The sequence below is a fragment of the Juglans regia genome, chromosome 11, assembly GCF_001411555.2.
Source record: "Juglans regia cultivar Chandler chromosome 11, Walnut 2.0, whole genome shotgun sequence".
Classification (NCBI taxonomy): Eukaryota; Viridiplantae; Streptophyta; class Magnoliopsida; order Fagales; family Juglandaceae; genus Juglans; species Juglans regia.
The window spans coordinates 5,027,517-5,047,036 of NC_049911.1; the positions used below are offsets into that span (position 1 = coordinate 5,027,517).

Here is a 19,520-nt window from a genome sequence, read left to right on the forward strand (position 1 = left end):
TTGTTGACAAATACTTCCTTTATTTATCTTTTATGAATATTAATTTTATCTGTTTTTACCAAAATTTGGATGAAAATTCTCTCACAGCAATATGATTTAACTTTACAGAGTCTGAACATATCAGGGGATATTGTCTATGATAAAGCTATAAGGACCCACATCATTAATGTCACGTATTGATAAAGAAGGTGGGACAGGTATATAATTGATAGTTTGCAGAAGCATAAGATTTATGGCATCTGATGAGTGTTTGAAGAGTCAATGATACGAAAAGCATTTAACTTGAAATGATATTATTATATGATGCTGATGCCACACTCATGTTATGAAGAGCATACTCATCAACTTTTATCAAACAGAACATGCACTTGACTCTCATCCAGTCTCTCAATATATAGAAAGAGAAGATAGTGGGACAGTGGCTAATTACAAGGGATTTTCATACAAAATCACCATAAAAATGCTTTTCGACTTGTGCCAATTAGATATGGGTCATAATTAGTCTCTTCATAATTTACAGGTACAAATAATGTTAAATATCACAGCTAGATCAAGATGAATTAATTAGACACGGTCCAGAAGAACAAAAGTACTCAATTCCCACTTTCTGAATAACATTGCCATGGGCCATGGTGAAGTCCTTCACTTAACTGATAAAAGATAAGACACGCTAGTACTAATGTTAGTGTTTTGGATCCACTTTCCAGGCTAAGGATAAAGGAATCCAAGAAGGGTCAGAACAAGATAAGAAGCAAGACATTGATATGTGGGTTCCAAACCCTAGGGTCTAAAATGTCTGCATGTGCATGTCATATTGCATGTCCTCCGCTTCTTCTCTTTCCGTGCGAGATTTAAGAAACGCGACAAGTAGCTAGCAAGTCCCGACAAGCTTCGGTGAGTGTGTCCAGTGAAGGTGTGATTTTTCCATTTTCACATGCTCAGATCATTTTCTTTCCTCTCTCTCTCTGCTATTGGCAGTACTACTTCTAATTCATTTTGCAGACTTTGTATTTATGTGCTTTGTTCATTGTCTGTCAACTTTTCATATTGATCATGCAGTTCACCTACCATTTTAATTCATTGATGGTACGTAGTTACAAAGATAGAATTTTTCAAAAAACCAATATATCTGTTGATTATTATAATTATCTGCATTAAAAACCATTCACACTACAGTTCAAGTAACAACATTTGGTGATCTATATATAATTTATATAGTTGTTGGGTTATCATTTTGTGTTTAATTTATTGTCAGAATCTTTCACATTCAAATATTAGAGTTGTCAATTATTACTTCTTTAGACAACTACTATGTACCACGTTTGTTTTCACAATTATTCTCATATAATCTTATCAAATCATTATAATTTTATCAAATTTTTACACTAAATAAAATAAATAATTCAACTTTTTTTAAATTTTAAAATAAAAATAATATTAAAAAAATACATTTTAATAATATTTTATTCAACTTTTATTTCAATTCATTTCATCTCATCTGCGAAAACAAACTTGACTTAATCAATCTTATTTAAGAAATAAAAACCGATCCAGCTGTTCAATCAAGAAATCATCGTACTTTGCATTGTCCTTAGGTACGTAGGAATGTTTCGGAATTTATAACATTATATCCATATATTATTAGTCCGTAAATTATATATTTATATATGAAAAGTGCTATTCATCATCTATTTAATTTGCCACAATCCTCCCATCATATATAGTTTAATGTACGTGGTATTAAATGATTGTAAAAGTATTATCATTTATTAATTATCATCCAATCTTTAATGTCGCATAAAGATAGTGAATAGAATTTCTTGCTTCATTATAGGAGTCCTCGAGTTACAGATTTACCTAATGGTAAACATTAGCTAGGTTATCAAAATCATCAAAGTTATAATAACTTCATTAAATCAAGCCAATTATAAGCTCTAAACAGTGCAGGAGTAAATCTTGATTTGTATCCTACTTATGTAATCAATCAATAAAATGTTGTCGATCTTATGACTTACCACCAAATCCTATGGAATAATCACCCAGCTGTGAGTCAAGCCAATCTATGCGAATTTACTGTTAGGGCCAAAGAAAGTTGACTGATTAACTGAGGTCACATTAACAGTCGGTGATGAAATCTATGGAAGTTGATATAATTTGGAAGATATGGTGATTTCTGTCCGTCATATTATATATCTGTCATTCTTAACTCTTACCAGGATGACGAAGTTGCGGGTAGAATGACGAAGGCCGACATGGGTAAGGCCCACAAAAGTTGTACAGAAAAGGGATTTACAACGTATATGCTTTGGTACCTATAAGAGAAATGCATCGATCCTCCTCTCACTTGCACATGTTGCTGGCTAGGCAGCACAGCAGGAGCAATTGGTTTGATTTTAAATCAAGACTTTGGTGTTGAACTTAATGGAGACGCATCTCGTCCACCGGCGATCCTCATGCGTCTCTGGGTGCATGATGTCACCGTCGTGCTTTCCGGTGTCGGAAGAAATGGGGTACTCTCGCATCCATAGCTGCAGACATAGCAGAAGAAGCTGGAGATGGAGAAAGCTTTTGAGGAGGTTTGTTAGAGACAGTACTAAGCACTTATATGGGCCAAAACCTTTGTCTTTCCACTATGATGCTGTCAGCTATGCACAGAATTTTGATGAGGGTTTTGGAAATGATCAAGTGCCTGGACGACATTCCATAGAGTTTCATCAACATGTTAGATGGGAGTTCAATGAGTTGAAATGATGTTGGAGTTAGCTTCCAACTTTAGAATTTGTTCATAAGTTGTTGAATCTTTTTAAATCTGCTGCAGTTGCATTTATGATCGATCCATTACAACTCTTGTTGCTATTCTTCTTTCAGATTTATTTATTTTTTCTTGGCATATTCTGGATAGAACTGATTAGAACTGACACGCCATACGTATTCTGGTTCATTATAAGTTTATGATGAATAAGACCTTTGTCTTTAATAATTTTTTTCGGGACTTCTATGGCTTAAAAAATTAAGGGAAAAAAAAAAAAAAAAAAATCTTCGGCCGCTTGGCAATTATTGGACTTTGATCATGTAATGTTGATCGATCGTAACTAGTGGCGTAGCCGCCTATGCTTTTTTTTTTTTTTCCCTGGATATATGCAAATTATATCAATAAATTAGAGAAAGACAAAAGTTGGGGGTGATAAATCAAATGACAATCAAGTTGTCTTAATTGTCCAAAACTATGAGCCGGAAGCTCAAAACGATTAGTTATTGTTGAGAACTTGACAACAGGCTAGAGAAACAGAGAAACAGAGAAAGAAAATGAAGACTACTGAATATTGCATTAAACTTCTGAATTGATTGAGAAAATAAAAGTGTGTTTGATCATAGTTCTTTACATGTATTTATACAGATATTAGAGGTGAATAACAGAAAATACTTGTTAACAGAAATAACTGTCAATGAACTAATAACAGAAATAACTGTCATTGTTCATTCTCTAATTTGCCCTTTTCATATTTTGATTTTAATTCCATATTTTCTATCTTGGATGCTATACTCCAACACCCCCCCTCAAGATGAACATGAATATTGAGGATGTTCATCTTGCGGAGAGTATGATGAAAAGGTAAAGAACCAAGTGGTTTTGTAAGGATGTCTGCCAACTGTAGCCGAGATGGAATGTAGAATAACTTGATGAGGTTTTGCTGTAGCTTTTCACGAACTAGATGACAATCAATTTGGATGTGTTTAGTTCTTTCATGCTGTACTGGATTGGAGGCTATAGACATTGCAGACTTGCTATCAGTATACATCAATGTTGGCTGAGAATGGTGAATTTGTAAGTCCTGTAGTGCATAAGCCAACCATTGGACTTCACATGTTGTGGCTGCAAGGGCTCGATATTCTGCTTCAGCAGAAGATCGACTGATAGTTACTTGCTTTTTGGATTTCCATGAGATCAATGAGTTTCCCAAAAATACTGCAAATCCTGTGACACTTCTTCTTGTATCAATGCACCCTGCCCAATCACTATCTGAGAATGCCTTGAGTTGCAATTCTGAGGAGGCCGAGAAGAACAATCCCTGACCTGGAGTGGCTTTCAAGTATCTTAATACTCTAACTGCTGCTTGATGATGACTCACAGCAGGCTTAGCAAGGAATTGGCTTAGGACTTGAACTGAATATGCAAGGTCTGGTCTTGTAAGTGTTAAGTATAATAGTCTCCCAATAAGTCTTCTGTAGGCAGATGGATCTTCATATAAAATAGAATCAGTGGCTGTCAACTTCAAATTGGTTTCCATTGGAAAGGCCGTAGGCTTTGCATCAATTGTTCCCGTGTCTTGAAGAATATCCAATGTATATTTCCTTTGGCAGAGGAAAATACCTGCTTTGGATCTTGCTATTTCCAAGCCAAGAAAATATTTTAGTGGCCCCAAATCTTTTATAGTAAATTGATCATGTAGAAACTCTTTTAAGAGTTGAATTTCCTGTAGGCTATCACTGGCCAGCAGCACATCATCAACATATACCAGTAATGCCATAAAAGATGTTGTGGATTTCTTTATAAAAAGAGAACAATCAGAATTCCCTTGAGTAAAACCATAGCTAATGAGGCAGTGGACAGTTTCTCAAACCATTTTCGAGATGCCTGCTTGAGACCATAAAGGCTTTTCAAAAGTCTACAAACCTTATTTTCTGCATTAGGCATTCCAGGGGGCAGCTCCATGTAAACTTCTTCTTGTAAATCACCATGCAAGAATGCATTGTTTACATCCAATTGATGAAGATGCCAGTTTTTAATTGCAGCCACAGCAAGTAATAGTCTAATGGAAGTCACTTTTGCCACAGGAGAGAAGGTATCAAAGAAATCCAAACCCTCTTGTTGATTATAGCCCTTTGCCACTAATCTGGCCTTATGCTTTTCTATGCTTCCATCAGCTTTATATTTGACTCTAAATACCCATTTACAGCCAATAGTTTGTTTATTTTTAGGTAGAGTAACAAGGTTCCAAGTTTTGTTTAACTCCAAAGCCTCAAGTTCATTTTTCATAGCTTTTTTCCATTCAGGAAATTGTGCAGCTTGTTTATAGGATTTAGGTTCTGAACAATTTGAAATTGAAGCAAGAAAAGCTCTATGGGAATTAGATAGTCTACTAGAAGATAAGAAGGATGAGATAGGATATGAATTACCTTTAGAACCATCATTGGAAGAAGTGAGAGGAATTGCATTTGAAGAAACATTGCTGCAATAGTAATCCTGCAAGAAGCTTGGTTTCTGTCTAACTCAAGAGGATTTTCTTCTGTTTGGACTGTTATTAGTCTGATCATGAGGTATGGAAATATTTGGATCAAGGTTTGGCATAGAGTCATTCATGGATAGATTTTGTAATTCACTCTGATTAGAACTGACAACTGGAATTTTTGGAGAGTAATCTGTATTATATGAATTCTCTGAGGCAGGAAACAAAAAAGAATGAGTATGAGAATTTGTGGGGACTGCTTTGAATGGGAAAACATTTTCATGGAATATGACATTCCTTGAAATGAAAATTTTATTGCTATTGAGATCCATGACTTTGTAGCCTTTGATATCAGATGGATATCCAAGGAAGACACATTTTGTAGCTCTTGGATCGAATTTGTGTCTCTGATGTTGTAATGTAGATGCAAAACAAAGGCAGCCAAAAACCTTTAAATGAGAAAATTTTGGTATTTTGTTAAACAACATTTCATAAGGTGTTTTATTATTGAGAAGTGGGGTAGGAATTCTATTTATTATATGGGCAGCAACTAACACACAATCAGACCAAAAAGATAAGGGAATATTAGCTTGAAACATCAAAGCTCTAGCTGTACTAATTAAGTGTTGATGCTTCCTTTCAACTACTCCATTTTGTTGTGGAGTTTCTACACAACTTCTTTGGTGTAAAATTCCATTTTCATGATAAAAATCATTGATGAAAAATTCTGGTCCATTATCAGACCTTACTGTTTTAACAGTTGTGTTAAACTGAGTTTTTATCATATTGCAGAAATTCTTGAGTGTAAAAGAAACTTCAGACTTGGTTTTAAGCATATAAACCCAAGTACATCTTGTAAAATCATCAACAATTGTTAAAAAGAATTTATAACCTGAGTAAGAAACTGTTGCAAATGGACCCCATATATCACAATGTATCAAATCGAAAATTTTATTAGAACTGGTACGAGATACAGCAAAGGGAAGCTTTCTTTGTTTTGCTAATGGACATACATCACAAACACTTTGACAGTTGATAGAAATTGAAGGATCTAACTTCTTGAGAAGAAGTAATCTAGAGTGGGATGCATGACCTAATCTGTAATGCCAGATGTCTGGAGGATTTTGTGATACAACAGAAGCAAAAGAGGCTGAGTTAGACTTAGGAGAGTTGCAGGAAGAAGCCTTAGGATTATCTTGTTGTAAAATGTAGAGCCCTTGTTTTTCAAATGCAATCCCAATCATCTTCTTCATGGATTGGTCCTGTAAAAGGCAGTGAGAATGAACAAAAGATAAGCAAAGGTTAGAACATTTAGTGAGTTTTGAGACAGATAAGAGGTTAACAGAAAATGAAGGTACACATAGTACATTTGATAAGAAAATTTGATTGGAAAGGCAAATTGTGCCAATATGAGTGGCTGGAACTGTTTGGCCATTAGGTAGATTTATTGAAGTATTGATATCTTTGGGAGGAAAGCAATACAAAAGTGGTGAACAGATCATATGATCTGTTGCACCAGTGTCTAGAATCCAATGGTAATTGGATTTTTGAGTCAAGGAAGTAGGACATTTAGAGACATTACCAGAGAAATTTGAAGATGTAACAAGATTGCAAGTTGAAGGCTGAATAGTTGTAGAAGACTGAGAATTGTTGGCAAGAGCTATGAGTTTATTAATTTCTTCAGCAGTTAAAGAAAACTTTGGTTCCTCATTGTTGGTTTGATTGCAAACCTCAGCTGAAATGGCATTATGAGCAGAGTAATTTCGTTTCCCTTTTGGTCCAGTCCACCCAGGGGGATAACCATGAAGCTGAAAGCATTTTTCAATGGTATGTCCATTGTATCCACAATGTGTGCAATGAAGTGAAGCTTTCTTGGATCTTTCTTTTGAGAATCGATATGAAGAAGTTGCTGGGTTCAACTGTTTTACCATCAGTGCATGAGTTTCACTAGAAACTGAATTGCTAAGTTGTCTTTGAGACTCTTCTTGAATTAATAGAGAAAACACTTTGGCCATAGTTGGTAAGGGAACAACAAGAAGTAATTGACTTCTGACAGAAGCATACGAATCATTCAAGCCAACAAGAAACTTCAAAACATAATCAGATTGTTGTCTTTGCATCAAGAAAGTAAAAAGGTCACATGTACAAGATGACATTTTTCCACATGTGCAGGTAGGAAATGGACGATAACTCACATGCTCATCCCAAAGTGTTTTGAAAGCACTGAAATATTCTGTGATTGAGGAAGAACCTTGATTAATGCAACTTAAAGACTTTTCAAGATGGAATACTCTTGGTCCATCACTTTTCAAATACCGAGTCTTTAATTCATTCCAAAGATCCAAGGCTGAAGCAACATACAACAGATTGTTTCTAATTTCCTTGGAAATATAATTGATCAACCAAGAAAGCACTAAATTGTTTGCACGCAACCAGGCTGTGTGTGCAATGATCTGTGTGGTAGAAGGTGGGTTGATAGAACCATCAACAAATGCAACTTTATTCTTGACTGTCAATGCTATAACAATCGATCTACTCCAAGCAACATAGTTGTCTCCATTGAATATCTCAGAAACTAGAAGAGCACCTGGATTATCACTGGGATGAAGATAGTAAGGACTGGAAGAGTCATCTGATGGATTGATGATCACAGAATTCGTAGAATTTTCAGAGGCCATTTCAAGAATAATAAAGAATACACAGATTTGCAGATCTTGAAAAACAAATCTTGAGAGAAATTGGAGATCGTATCAAGAGTCACTACAAGATTTTGAGAAAATATTGTAGTGCAGAAAATAGAAAAATCAAGTTCCAGAAAAGTAAGATTTGCGGAATGTTTTAATCTGATACCATGTTGAGAACTTGACAACAGGCTAGAGAAACAGAGAAACAGAGAAAGAAAATGAAGACTACTGAATATTGCATTAAACTTCTGAATTGATTGAGAAAATAAAAGTGTGTTTGATCATAGTTCTTTACATGTATTTATACAGATATTAGAGGTGAATAACAGAAAATACTTGTTAACAGAAATAACTGTCAATGAACTAATAACAGAAATAACTGTCATTGTTCATTCTCTAATTTGCCCTTTTCATATTTTGATTTTAAATCCATATTTTCTATCTTGGATGCTATACTCCAACAGTTATCGTGAATATAAAATAATTGGGCATCCACCATACATCATCGGAGTGTTCTGAGTGTTTGTTTTTATTAATTGGGCATCCACAAAAATGAAGATAAAATAAATCTTAATTTGCATGAGAGATTGGTATGATTTAAAACTAATAATGGCAAGAAATTAATGGCCAAAAACAGGTTTAGAAACGCATACATGATAGGCTTCGAAGGAATTCATGACAAAGTTGATGCCATGAAGAACAGGGAAAAAACAGTTAGCAACAAATGAAACGATGACAAAAAAATAACAACAACAATAATAATAAAAGCGTGATTTTAGCTGTCATAAGTTTCTTTACAGATCAGTTACTTATGAAAAAATAACATTCTTCTCGGAGCCAATAAAAAATTATGTTCCCAAAAACCTGCATTCAGATCTTGTCCGATTCGTTCAATTTACATAGTACAATAGCTTAATTATTTCAACTTAACTGAATATGTAGTTTATTTCACAAACAATATCACAAGAATCATTCATCATGCTGATGGGATTTTATCTAGCTCATTCACACCAAGAAGCGCTTTGTTATTTGCCCAGAGTAAGTTGAATAACATTTTTCTGAAATCCTCAGCTCACAATTCTTTGATATAGACGTACTGATCTCCTGCAGTTCATGAGTTGTACTTGCAGGGATCAACTCGTTAATAGAAAAACGAAAACATTCTTCAATTAGTTTTTAAAAGGGATGAGAAAAGTTTACTTTTTTACTCTGTTTCTCTTGTTGCTGGCTAATAATTTTGTTGCTCGGGCGGGCATAGCTGAAGATGGACATGAGGGACATCCAAGTCGTCTCTGAGGTTAGTTCCATATGGGATGAAAGAACTTATGCTTGCTCCATTCATGTGCCTGGTGCTGTAAACCTGAGACATGGGTCGGATTGATAAGCTCAAAAGGTTTACTAGCCTCATAGCTTACCATATCAAAACATGTAACGATAAATTTTCATTTCTTTGGGAATGTTTGGAGTTTGGGTGAATTATAAACCAGAATACCTTATTGCATAATTCCATGTTTTCTTGGCGTACAAGTATTACCTTCTTATAGAGTTCCATATTTTCCTGATGGACAAGATTGCTCTGTGATAAAAAGAGTAGTTTTTTTATAGCTGAAACGATTCATGATAGAAAACTGTAAGAAAGAAGAACGAGTGCATTTTGCAAAAACCTTTCGGCTTAGTTCTTGTATTTCATCAGTTAAGGCTTGTTCCTGCAAACGTTAAAAGGGCATGTTTAGTGCCATGCAGGTGCGTCGCTTTGAACATTCATGTACTTCATGCACACACAGAAAAGGGGCCAGAGGGAGTAGGTTTCTGACCTTTGTGAGTCGTACACCTTGCAAGCTCATTTCTAGTTGATTCTCCAGATTTTGTAGGTCTTCGACACCCAAAGCATAAAGTTGTTGTCCCATCATATGCCTGTATTATCATGACATTTTAACGTAGAATGAACATTTGATAAATGATATATACAAAGTTAAATGTCCTAAGTTTTTTTATTAAAAAAAAAAAAAAGTAGATTCTGTTATGAAAAAGTATGAAAATTTTAATTTTTTTATAGGACCCCATTTTTATAAAAAAAATTGTATATTTAAAATTTGTACCATTACTCCAATCATTTTGGGTTACTTTTGCATTCTATATCTATTAAATATTAATAATAAATATAATTTGCTACTATATGGTTTATATAATTGTGGAGAAGGTTAAACTGCATGACTATTGTGATAATGTTGGAAAGACATGTAAATCAAGCTGGTTTTTGTGGTGATTTACAGAGTCCACCATTATTTGGATCTTATCAAATACTATAGATATAAACTTCTCAAAATCTAATTTTGGATACATGCTTGTAATTTATAGATGGACAATGTCAGGGTGGACACCAAGTGTGCACTCCAAATATGCACACTAGTGCAAATAATTTTTTTCCTTTTTCTTTTAAGCATATTTTAAACATCCTTAACCATTTAAAAAATAAAATATAAATATAAATTCACTAATAATTACTTTCTTAATCATTACAAAAAATAAAAATAAATAAAAATATATTAGTGGACACATTTAAAAGTCATACTGACATTTTCCTTTATAGAACGTTTTTTTTTGGTACTGGCTGAGCAACGGTCAACCTTCCTGTACAGGCCCGGTTAATCGCCTATTTTTCCCAGTGAAATATTATGTAATTTAAGCTGAAGGAGATCATAGATGGTACCGTTGGTTTACTTGCAAGTTCTGCAGTTCTTGCCTTAAGATTGCTACCTCCCTTTGCAAGAACTAGCAAGTACAGAAGCACAAGTTAATTGCATCAAAACTGCAAAGTTCTTTTCTTCATCTTGACTAAAAAGAAAACTAAGAGAATGAAAAATCTGTCCATGAACATTAACTATTTAAAAATAAGATTAGCCTGCCAGCTATTTTAAAGAAGTTTAGCTATGATCTTATGCTGATTTGAATGTGTTCAAATCCAAGCTACTAAATCAACGCTGTTTAATTGGAGTGTGAATGAGCTTGCTAATCTCTTTGATATGTTTGATTACTATCATGACATAATTTTTTATGCAATGGCTAACACTAAAAAATTGGCCGTAGCTCAATCTTTTAGTTTTTTACTTGCATGTATGTAATCATTAAGGTGCATTCATCATGTCTAATTAAGAGTTATCTGTCAACGATTGACTGAAGGCCGACTTGTAAATAATACGGCTTAGCTGTGAATTTCCTGAATGAAGGTTTATAAAAGCAATTGAATTATTGGGTTCACAACTGTGTTAATGTGTATTTAAAAAACAAAGTTTCAGAGACACCAATAGTGGCAGTAAAAGATATGGGCATGCATTGACATTGATTGAAAGATCCTATTGATTTTTGTTACAATGTAGACATGTCCTTTTGATCTGTGATAAGCTGGTTTTTATTAAGAAGTTTGAAGTTATACTGTGCATGCATGCACTCTTAATCTGAGGGTAAAAGGCAAACTGGTCAACTCAGTTTTGTTTATGGGAGTCTAGTTGTGTCACATGTTTCTTTATTTAAAAAAAAAAGTTTTTGTTTATTGGGTGGAGAGGAAAAATGATGAATATATTCTAAGCTTTTTTTGCCTCATCAGCTCTTCCTTTAATGGAAACATCTAGGATGTCCATTTTGGTTGGCTGGCTCAAATGCATGTATGCTCCAAATAATTTGGACAATACAACAGAAATATGTTGTTGTGTAGCAGTGTGGTTGATTTATACCATGGATTAGCTAATCCAACTTAGTCATGTAATAGTTTCACTAATTTGAGAAAGTATGCACAACCACATCCTGCAATCTGAAGCAATTACATAATTCAAACTTTCATCATAGTTTGACAGTTCAATACTTGATATCTTGTACTGATACTGCTTCGATCGTCAAGACAAACGAACTATCTTATAATGGAATTATGTCAAAACATTGCAAAAGCATCAAGAGCTTGTTTGGAGGATAATATGTATTAGTTAGCCGGATAATGCTTGTGATTTTGTAAGTGCAAGCAAATAGGTTGTAGCTCATATCCTTGGCTGATGTGAAGGCTATAATGTTACTAGATGAAGTAATTTGAACTATGTTTTGGAGCAGATTATACGAGCTTAACCCAACTATGCTTTAATGACATTTGCATTGGGTGCTACGTAAATGCTTTTGCATTTAGACTAGACATAATTTTTGATATTGCTGATATTCTCTTCCTGTTCTGAATGCATAGAACAACTCATTAAACAAAACATCTAGTGTATTTAGCAGGAAATATATATATTTGTATGCATATATATAGACACATTCACACAGATTAAATATCTGTGTGCTTGTGTGTATATACATACATTCGTACATACATATATTTATATATAATCATTACTAATCCTGAAATGAAGCGAAAAATGGTTTTATGACATTGGCAAAGGTATGCAGTCATAACTTAGAATGTCAAATGTAACCATGAAAATTTCTCTCACTCTCTCTGATCTCATGTCTCTCTATCTCTTTCAAATCATGTTCTTCTTCAGTTGTAATTCTAAGTACTGTTTTTATGCATGAGAACTATTTAACTAGAATGACAATGATTATGTTGATTAATTGTCTGAGGCTCTCAGCCAAGGAAATGGATGAGCTCTGCTATGCTTGTAGGGTATTCTTGCAACACCATTGCTCTTGGATGCTCAAGTTTAAAGAACTTCTGTTCTTTAAGATCTTTTTTATGTTTTTTCCTTGAAACATAATTCCATTAAAAAGTAGTTCGTTTGACTTGACCTAGCATGATGCTAGACTATTGTGATACTAATTGTTTGATGACACTCCAGTTGGTTTGTGACCATTAACTGAGAGTTGGATGCCTTTTTATTGGAGTGCCAACAACACTCAGTAGGAAGAGAATATCACATTTCCTTTGTCTGATACATAGGGTGGTACTTGAGTTATTTTGGTTGCTTAAGAACTTGAGATTGTTGTTTCAGCTGAAAGCTTTGTGATATTGTATCGATGCATAAACAACAAATATGTTGTAGTTGGTGTCTTGATGTACATTTCAGTCTTTTGCAAGCATATTTGTGTACAACAAATATGTTGTAGTAGGAGGGGTTGTGCATGTGTCCAAATGGGCACAGGGGAGGGTTAGACATGGTAGACAAGAAATGCTAAGACAAGGCTATTACAGCACAAGGCATGAGGTTTGATATTGAAAAGTAAAATTTGATAGTTTAGATATATTTTATCGGTCACTGTGATAGTTCTTTGCAATTCATCATGTTTAAATGACCAACACTAGAAGTGTATTCTTAAAGAAACAGTTGAGAAGGGAGCATGAAGGTTAAGCTTTCAGGGAATCATACAAGCATATAACACATTCCAAGTAATGAGCAGTAATACTTTCAAGTCATTTTGCATTTGAAGTTCTTGAGTTGGCATGTCCTATTAACGCTCACAGAGAAAAAGGATGATGGATTGCACGCATAAAGCATTGGCAATAGTATTGCTTGCATGTATCTTTATGATGAAGCTATGCAAAACAGTTTTAGTCTATTTTCAGATCTTGCAGGTGTAATAGACCAATGTTGTTGCACTATATATGTATGTACATGCTATATATGCATTATTGTGAGAAATTGATATGATACTGTGCATGCTTTATTAGTATAAACCTATCTTGAGGCGCTCCATGCTATGACAACTCTGGCCTACAGTTGAGTACTACAGTGTACCATTGGGTTACTTAGTATATATACCTAGCTCATTGATTCACGAGTAAATGAAGTCTACTGCATATGTTTTGGTAGTATTTAAAATCTGCAGTGGTTTCTACTTCAGAACACAAGCTATTACAGTAGATGCATGCAGCGTTGAATATTTTGCGAAGCATACCTTGACTTCTGATGCTGGATTCTGCAGTTGCAGATGTTCCTCCTTTGATTTGTTGTATCTTTCAGTTACTGCTTTGATGCTGATGAAAATAATTAGAATAATTAGATTTAGCACTGTAAATACTGGTTTATGTATCAGTATGAAAATGGAGCAACCATGAGACACCCTTATAAATGGTATGCAATATCCTTGTTAGCTTATTTAACATAATGGGAAAATTATTTTTTCACTCTCAAACTTTTGGGATTTTATACTTTGCAAGGTAACCTACAGTACATTGTATTCCAACAGATATTGATTGTCAAATGACACTATTGTCTAGGGCTCGTTTAGATAATGAAATGAGATGAGATGGTTTTAGATGAGTTGAATAAAATATTGTTAGAATATTATTTTTTAATATTATTAATTTTTAGAATTTGAAAAAGTTGAATTGTTTTTTATATTTTGTATGAAAATTTAGAAAAATTGTAATGATGAGATGAGATGGGTTGAGAGTGTTTCTGTATCCAAACGGGACTTAAATCTGGTCATCAAGAAAGAAGTATCATGTGAATTAGGTTATAACAAGGCACATTTGCCAATCAAATCTGTCGACCAAAAAATGTGCATTGTTAACTTTTGGTAGTTTGAGCGTGCAACATGTTTGTCCTAGTGATTTACGTTAGAGTGAGATTCCTTTCAATTAGAGGATGAAAAATATATTTTTTCTAAAATAAAAGATAATGAGACAATTTCCTTACTAAAAAAGAAATATGTGTATTAAATGAGAGGAAGTCCCATTGTGTCAAATTAAAGACTGCAAAGTGGAAAACAACCTCAACCTCATTGCAAAGAACCCATCAAGGATTTCGTTTGCTCCCAAAAATGATGCTATTTTGCTCCCAAAAATGATGCTATTTTGACCCTTGTACTGAAACCCTATTGTCTTCTTCTTTTTCACCCCATTATAACCATACTGGCCTTTTGTCTTAGGATCCTTTCTATTCTCTTATCTCTGCGGCACAACCTTGCATCCCTCTCTTCTTGGCAGGGAGAGAAAGCCTCTCCACTAGTGGCCACACTCGACATATGCATCCATGGCTCTTCTTTTGTTTTGCTTGTCCTTATAATTGGTTTCGGCCTTCAGCTCACCCACCTCTTTTGGGAGGTTCTCACTATCGATACCTAGGGGAGGATGAGTAGGCCTCCTCTTAGGCCTCGTTCATTTTCACAAAATTTTTCATGAGGATGAGTAGGCCTCCTCTTAGGCCTCGTTCATTTTCACAAAATTTTTCATCTCATCTCATTTAATCATTACGACTTTTTCAAAGTTCCACACAAAATAAAATAAATAATTCAACTTTTTCAAATCTCAAAACAAAAATAATATTAAAAAAATATATTCTAACAATATTTTATTCAACTTTTAATTTTTATCTGAACTCATCTCATCTTATGATCTGCAAAAACAAACGAGGCCTTGACCTCTTGATGTTCATCTCTCGCTGGCACCATATGTTATCATATGTTTTTTGGCTTTTGTTTTTTCCTTTGTTATTAACTACAAGAGAAGAAAGAATGTGACCAGGAAGTTGAGATCGGGAAATGACCAAACCTTGGTTTCCTCCTTTATATAATCTATTGATGATGCAACTGTGAAGTTTTAGATTTATTGTCTTCTAATGGTGTCCAATCAAACTTGTAGATATCACCTCCAATTATGTGTCTTTGTGAAAGTTTTGCTTTGAGTGAAGAGATTGTGAAGGTGATGTATTAGGGCTAGCTAAGTCCCACATTTATTTTTAGTAAATGGAAATAAGAGATTCAATAAAACTCTAACAAAAGCTATATATAAGTACTGGTCCATTAGGTCTAGTGCAAATGTGGTTAGTATTTCTATGGGATGTGGCAAATGGTACATTAGATCATGTCTTAGAAATGCCATGTGGAATGAAGGCACTTCACAACTCAATCCCAGAGGAGCATGTAAAATATTTCAGTTGGTGAGATTATAATACATCGACTGGGTTGTTAAAGCTCCAAGTGATTATATAGTGTTTCACTTATAAGTTTGGAAAGCCTTTTATAGTATAACACATATGTGATCTGTAGTGTTTTGCTAGTTATAGAAAGAAAGTTCTATTGTGAAGACTGGAAAAGGAAATAAAGAGAGGATCAAAGAGCTGAAACCATCTAAGTTGAGTGCTACAACTCATGAATGAATGGTATTCATCAATTTAAAGCATTTATTTGAACTTCTAATAGTGGTAGTGATGCAGAGGGATTCGAGTCAGATGATGCTAAACCGTCAGATTGCACGTTGATGGCACTAAACTACATTGAGACGGCAAGTCAGCGCAAGTCAAGCAGTAAACGGTATTTTTTCTTGATTTGGGGTAGTTTTGAGCACATATTAGTATGTTGGCAATAAATTTGGCTACAGGTATCAAATTCGCACATATAAGTACTCCAATTTGAAAAGCTCTTTTCGGCACGCATGACGTGGTCACTCATCTGTTTTTCCCTTCAAGTTTCCAATTTTAGATATTTTTTTTTACCTTTTATGGTAATATTTCTTTTATCAATTAAGAAGTGTTTTTGAACTTGATTTTGGCCAAATTTTGACAGATTGTTTATTTAATTACGAATTTATTTTTGGTATGTTCATTGAGATTTTGCTAATTTTGGTAAAATTATGATATTTTCGAATTTACAGCTATTTCAGCTTGACTTGTGGATTGGTTGGACGATTCTAAGTTTTGATAAATTTTCAATTGAAAACAGAGTTGTTTAATTCCTTTGTGTTTTGAGTGAATCTCTTGTCTTCTCTATTCCAAATATCTGTTGAGGCTAACCACCAGTATGAATCTAAATTTTGTCTGGCATCAAGTAGGGTCATAATATTATGCTTTTGATCATGCCTTAATTATTGTGTGTGTGTGCGCGCGCGTGTGTGTACATATATATAGATTAAAAATTCATAATCATGTACGTACATATCTCTAGAATCATAAACATCTTACCACTAAGCTAATAAAAATTGTGGCTAACTTATAAGTAGCTAAGAGAATCCATTGAACAAAAAACTCAAAATGATCATAATATTGAATAGATAGATCATTTAAGAGATTGATTGATGTGTTTATGGTATCAAGGATTTAATTAAACCTCCTGTAGTAGTGATCCGTTTCATGACCTTATATACATATATATATATATATATATATATATATGCTGTTTTATATGTTTCCCATCTATATATTTCCCCTCAGGTTCTTTGTCTTTTACTAATATTTCTGTGTTGTTTGCCCTAATTATATTTTACCAGTACTGGCCGTGAGACTCGTAATCTCGTACACCTAAGTTTGGGATGGTATTTTCTATAAGAAGCTAGTTGAGCACTTCATGATCAAAGATATTAGTACTGCAATTAAGTCTCCGACTACAATTTAGCTAATTTAGAGTACTACAAACTGAAAAACGTACAAGGTCTTGGTAATTTTGCTAAACAACCCTTTTGGCATGCATTTCATTAATGCTATGTCTTAACAACTTATCTTCCATGAGATCATTACCCTAATGGGAGAAAACTATTCCAATTAGCTAGATTCAACAGTTTTCAAGAAAAAAAAAAATATAGTATATACTTTGGTGTTTGTATTGGTTAATTAATTGAGGACGTCACTACAAGAAAAACGGCCTTTTATGACCAATTTATTGAAACCAAAAGACTTTTCGCAACCAATTTTAACTGCAAATAGTCATTTTGCTGGAATTAACTAGTCACAAATAAGTAATTTTCTTATAGTGCGTTACAAGTAATACTTTGGCTTATAGATTAATGATAACATCATATATATACTACTTAAAAACTTACCCAAAAAATATAGATATTTCAGTTACATAACGGTTCACTAGCACTTAATTCCCCCCGATCTTCTCTAGCTAGCAACTTCATCCATCAACTTATTACTGATCTATTTATTTAAGTATCACCCTTTCTACTTAATTCTCCCCCATTCTTTGTAACTTAATATTGGATCCAAGAAAATAAAATCAAAAAATTCTTTTAATTACTTTGCAAAAATCATTTCATTATAATTCATTCCTTTATATCAATTATTAATATGCATTATACTTATCTTGTCTTAGTAATGCACAGCCGCACGATATATATATATATATATATATATATATATCCACACACCAGTATTTTAACTAGCTTTAATTTTTAGAAAATTCGTAATCTAAAAATAGTTGTACTAGGATTAGGTATTGACTGAAATATATTTAACGAGACTTAAGAGAACTGGAAGAAAATGATCTAAAATAGATGCCATGCTTGTTTATTGCATTTTGAACCTCCATACAAAACAGATCGAGTACTGACTAAAGCGATCTAGGAGAGGGGTTATGATATAAGAAACGCATGCATTTCATCGTCGGTCTCCTACTTACCCGGAAACACATTCATTATAATTCACCATCATTTCTGTTTCACCTAATTAACTTGTTCTTATCCAAACTGAAAAGGAGTCCTACTATTTATAGAGAGTTCGTGGTCAAAGCTTGTCTAGATTTTCTTACCGGGGAGACTTGCTAGGGTAGCTATACCCATGCAGTGAGATAAAAGGATTAAGAGTCCCTTTATTCTGTTTTTGATTCCCCTATGTAATATCCCCAAAGTTGATCAACATCCTAATTAATTAAGGCCATGGCTTTAATTATATCCTGCTCTAATTACGAATGGCCTGAAAGCAGATGATTTTTCTCTGGATCAAGCTGTGTAGATTCAAGCATATGCAGTGCGGCCAATCCTTAGGACCATCTACACACCACGCGCCAAGATTCCTAGTCTCTTGTCATTTACTGCCATGCAGACTATGTATATATATATAGTGGACACCTGAATGGATAATATTGATTAACATATATACATATATTTTTTGAAGGAGAGGACAGATGAAAAGTTCTTGGAAGATAGAAAAGTACTAAGGAATCGCAAGAAAGAGATATATATTTACATTATCTGCAAAATATAAGCTTCAGGTGCAGAAAATGTTCTGTATTATGCAATATATAAAGGATTTTGTCCAGAAAAGAAAATGAAATGGATATGCTTAAAATCATGATAAAGAAAGTACCAGAACAAAGGAACAAACATGAGTGTTGCAAAATGAAAAAAGGAAAAAAAAAAAAAAAAATTGCCAGACCTGGTGCTTGAAAACTCAAATAGCTTCCCAGTGCTGGAGAAGATTACAAGGCCAACTTCAGCATCACACAGGATTGCTAGCTCCTTTGCCTTTTTGATCAATCCTTTTCTACGCTTCGAGAAGGTAACTTGTCTGCTCGTTGAATTATCGATCCTTTGAATGGCGATCTTCCCTCTCCCCATCCCTGATCTGCTATTGCTTTCTATATATATATTAGGGTTCCTGCAACAACAGTACCCTTGAGTAGCCTTGACAAATAATTATTTAAAGATCATTAATCTTAATCAACAGGTAAAGGCTGAATGGGATTTAATGAAAAGCTTACTTAGTACTTGAGCAGCTCAACACTTTGAGCAAACATTGATCTGATGGTCGTTTATATTGGTGATTGAGATTTGTGTTGCATCTTTTTCATTTTCTCCCATCAAGAAGAGAAAATCTTGCAGGACTGGTAGTAGGAATTGAAGATGATAACTCCAAATGAATGTATTAATATATAGAGACCTAGAGGACTGGTTCGAGATATATTAGAAAAT

General features: G+C 34.0%; 2 protein-coding genes across 3 annotated transcripts in view; one reads left to right on the top strand and one right to left on the bottom strand.

The window, feature by feature from the left end:
* Nucleotides 1-8,943: 8,943 nt before the first annotated feature.
* LOC109003381 (MADS-box transcription factor 23-like) lies at nucleotides 8,944-19,421 on the bottom strand. Of its 2 annotated transcripts, none has more exons than XM_018981497.2 (9): nucleotides 19,310-19,421; nucleotides 18,985-19,206; nucleotides 13,790-13,868; nucleotides 10,623-10,684; nucleotides 9,727-9,826; nucleotides 9,577-9,618; nucleotides 9,447-9,488; nucleotides 9,113-9,272; nucleotides 8,944-9,016 (listed from the first exon to the last, which is right to left on the bottom strand). In XM_018981497.2, exons 2-8 carry the CDS (start codon nucleotides 19,164-19,166, stop codon nucleotides 9,141-9,143), a joined length of 639 nt encoding a protein of 212 aa, XP_018837042.1. In that variant the 5' UTR covers nucleotides 19,167-19,206; nucleotides 19,310-19,421; the 3' UTR covers nucleotides 8,944-9,016; nucleotides 9,113-9,140. The 2 variants fall into 2 exon arrangements, with proteins under 2 accessions (XP_018837042.1, XP_018837041.1); XM_018981496.2 differs by having other exon boundaries at nucleotides 9,405-9,488.
* A 30-nt stretch (nucleotides 19,422-19,451) lies between these two features.
* LOC109013225 (nodulation receptor kinase-like) overlaps nucleotides 19,452-19,520 on the top strand; it is an 8,877-nt gene continuing 8,808 nt past the window's right edge. The window contains exon 1 of the mRNA XM_035695797.1: nucleotides 19,452-19,470. Coding sequence (XP_035551690.1) covers nucleotides 19,452-19,470 — 19 coding nt within the window. The remainder of the gene's footprint in view (nucleotides 19,471-19,520) is intronic.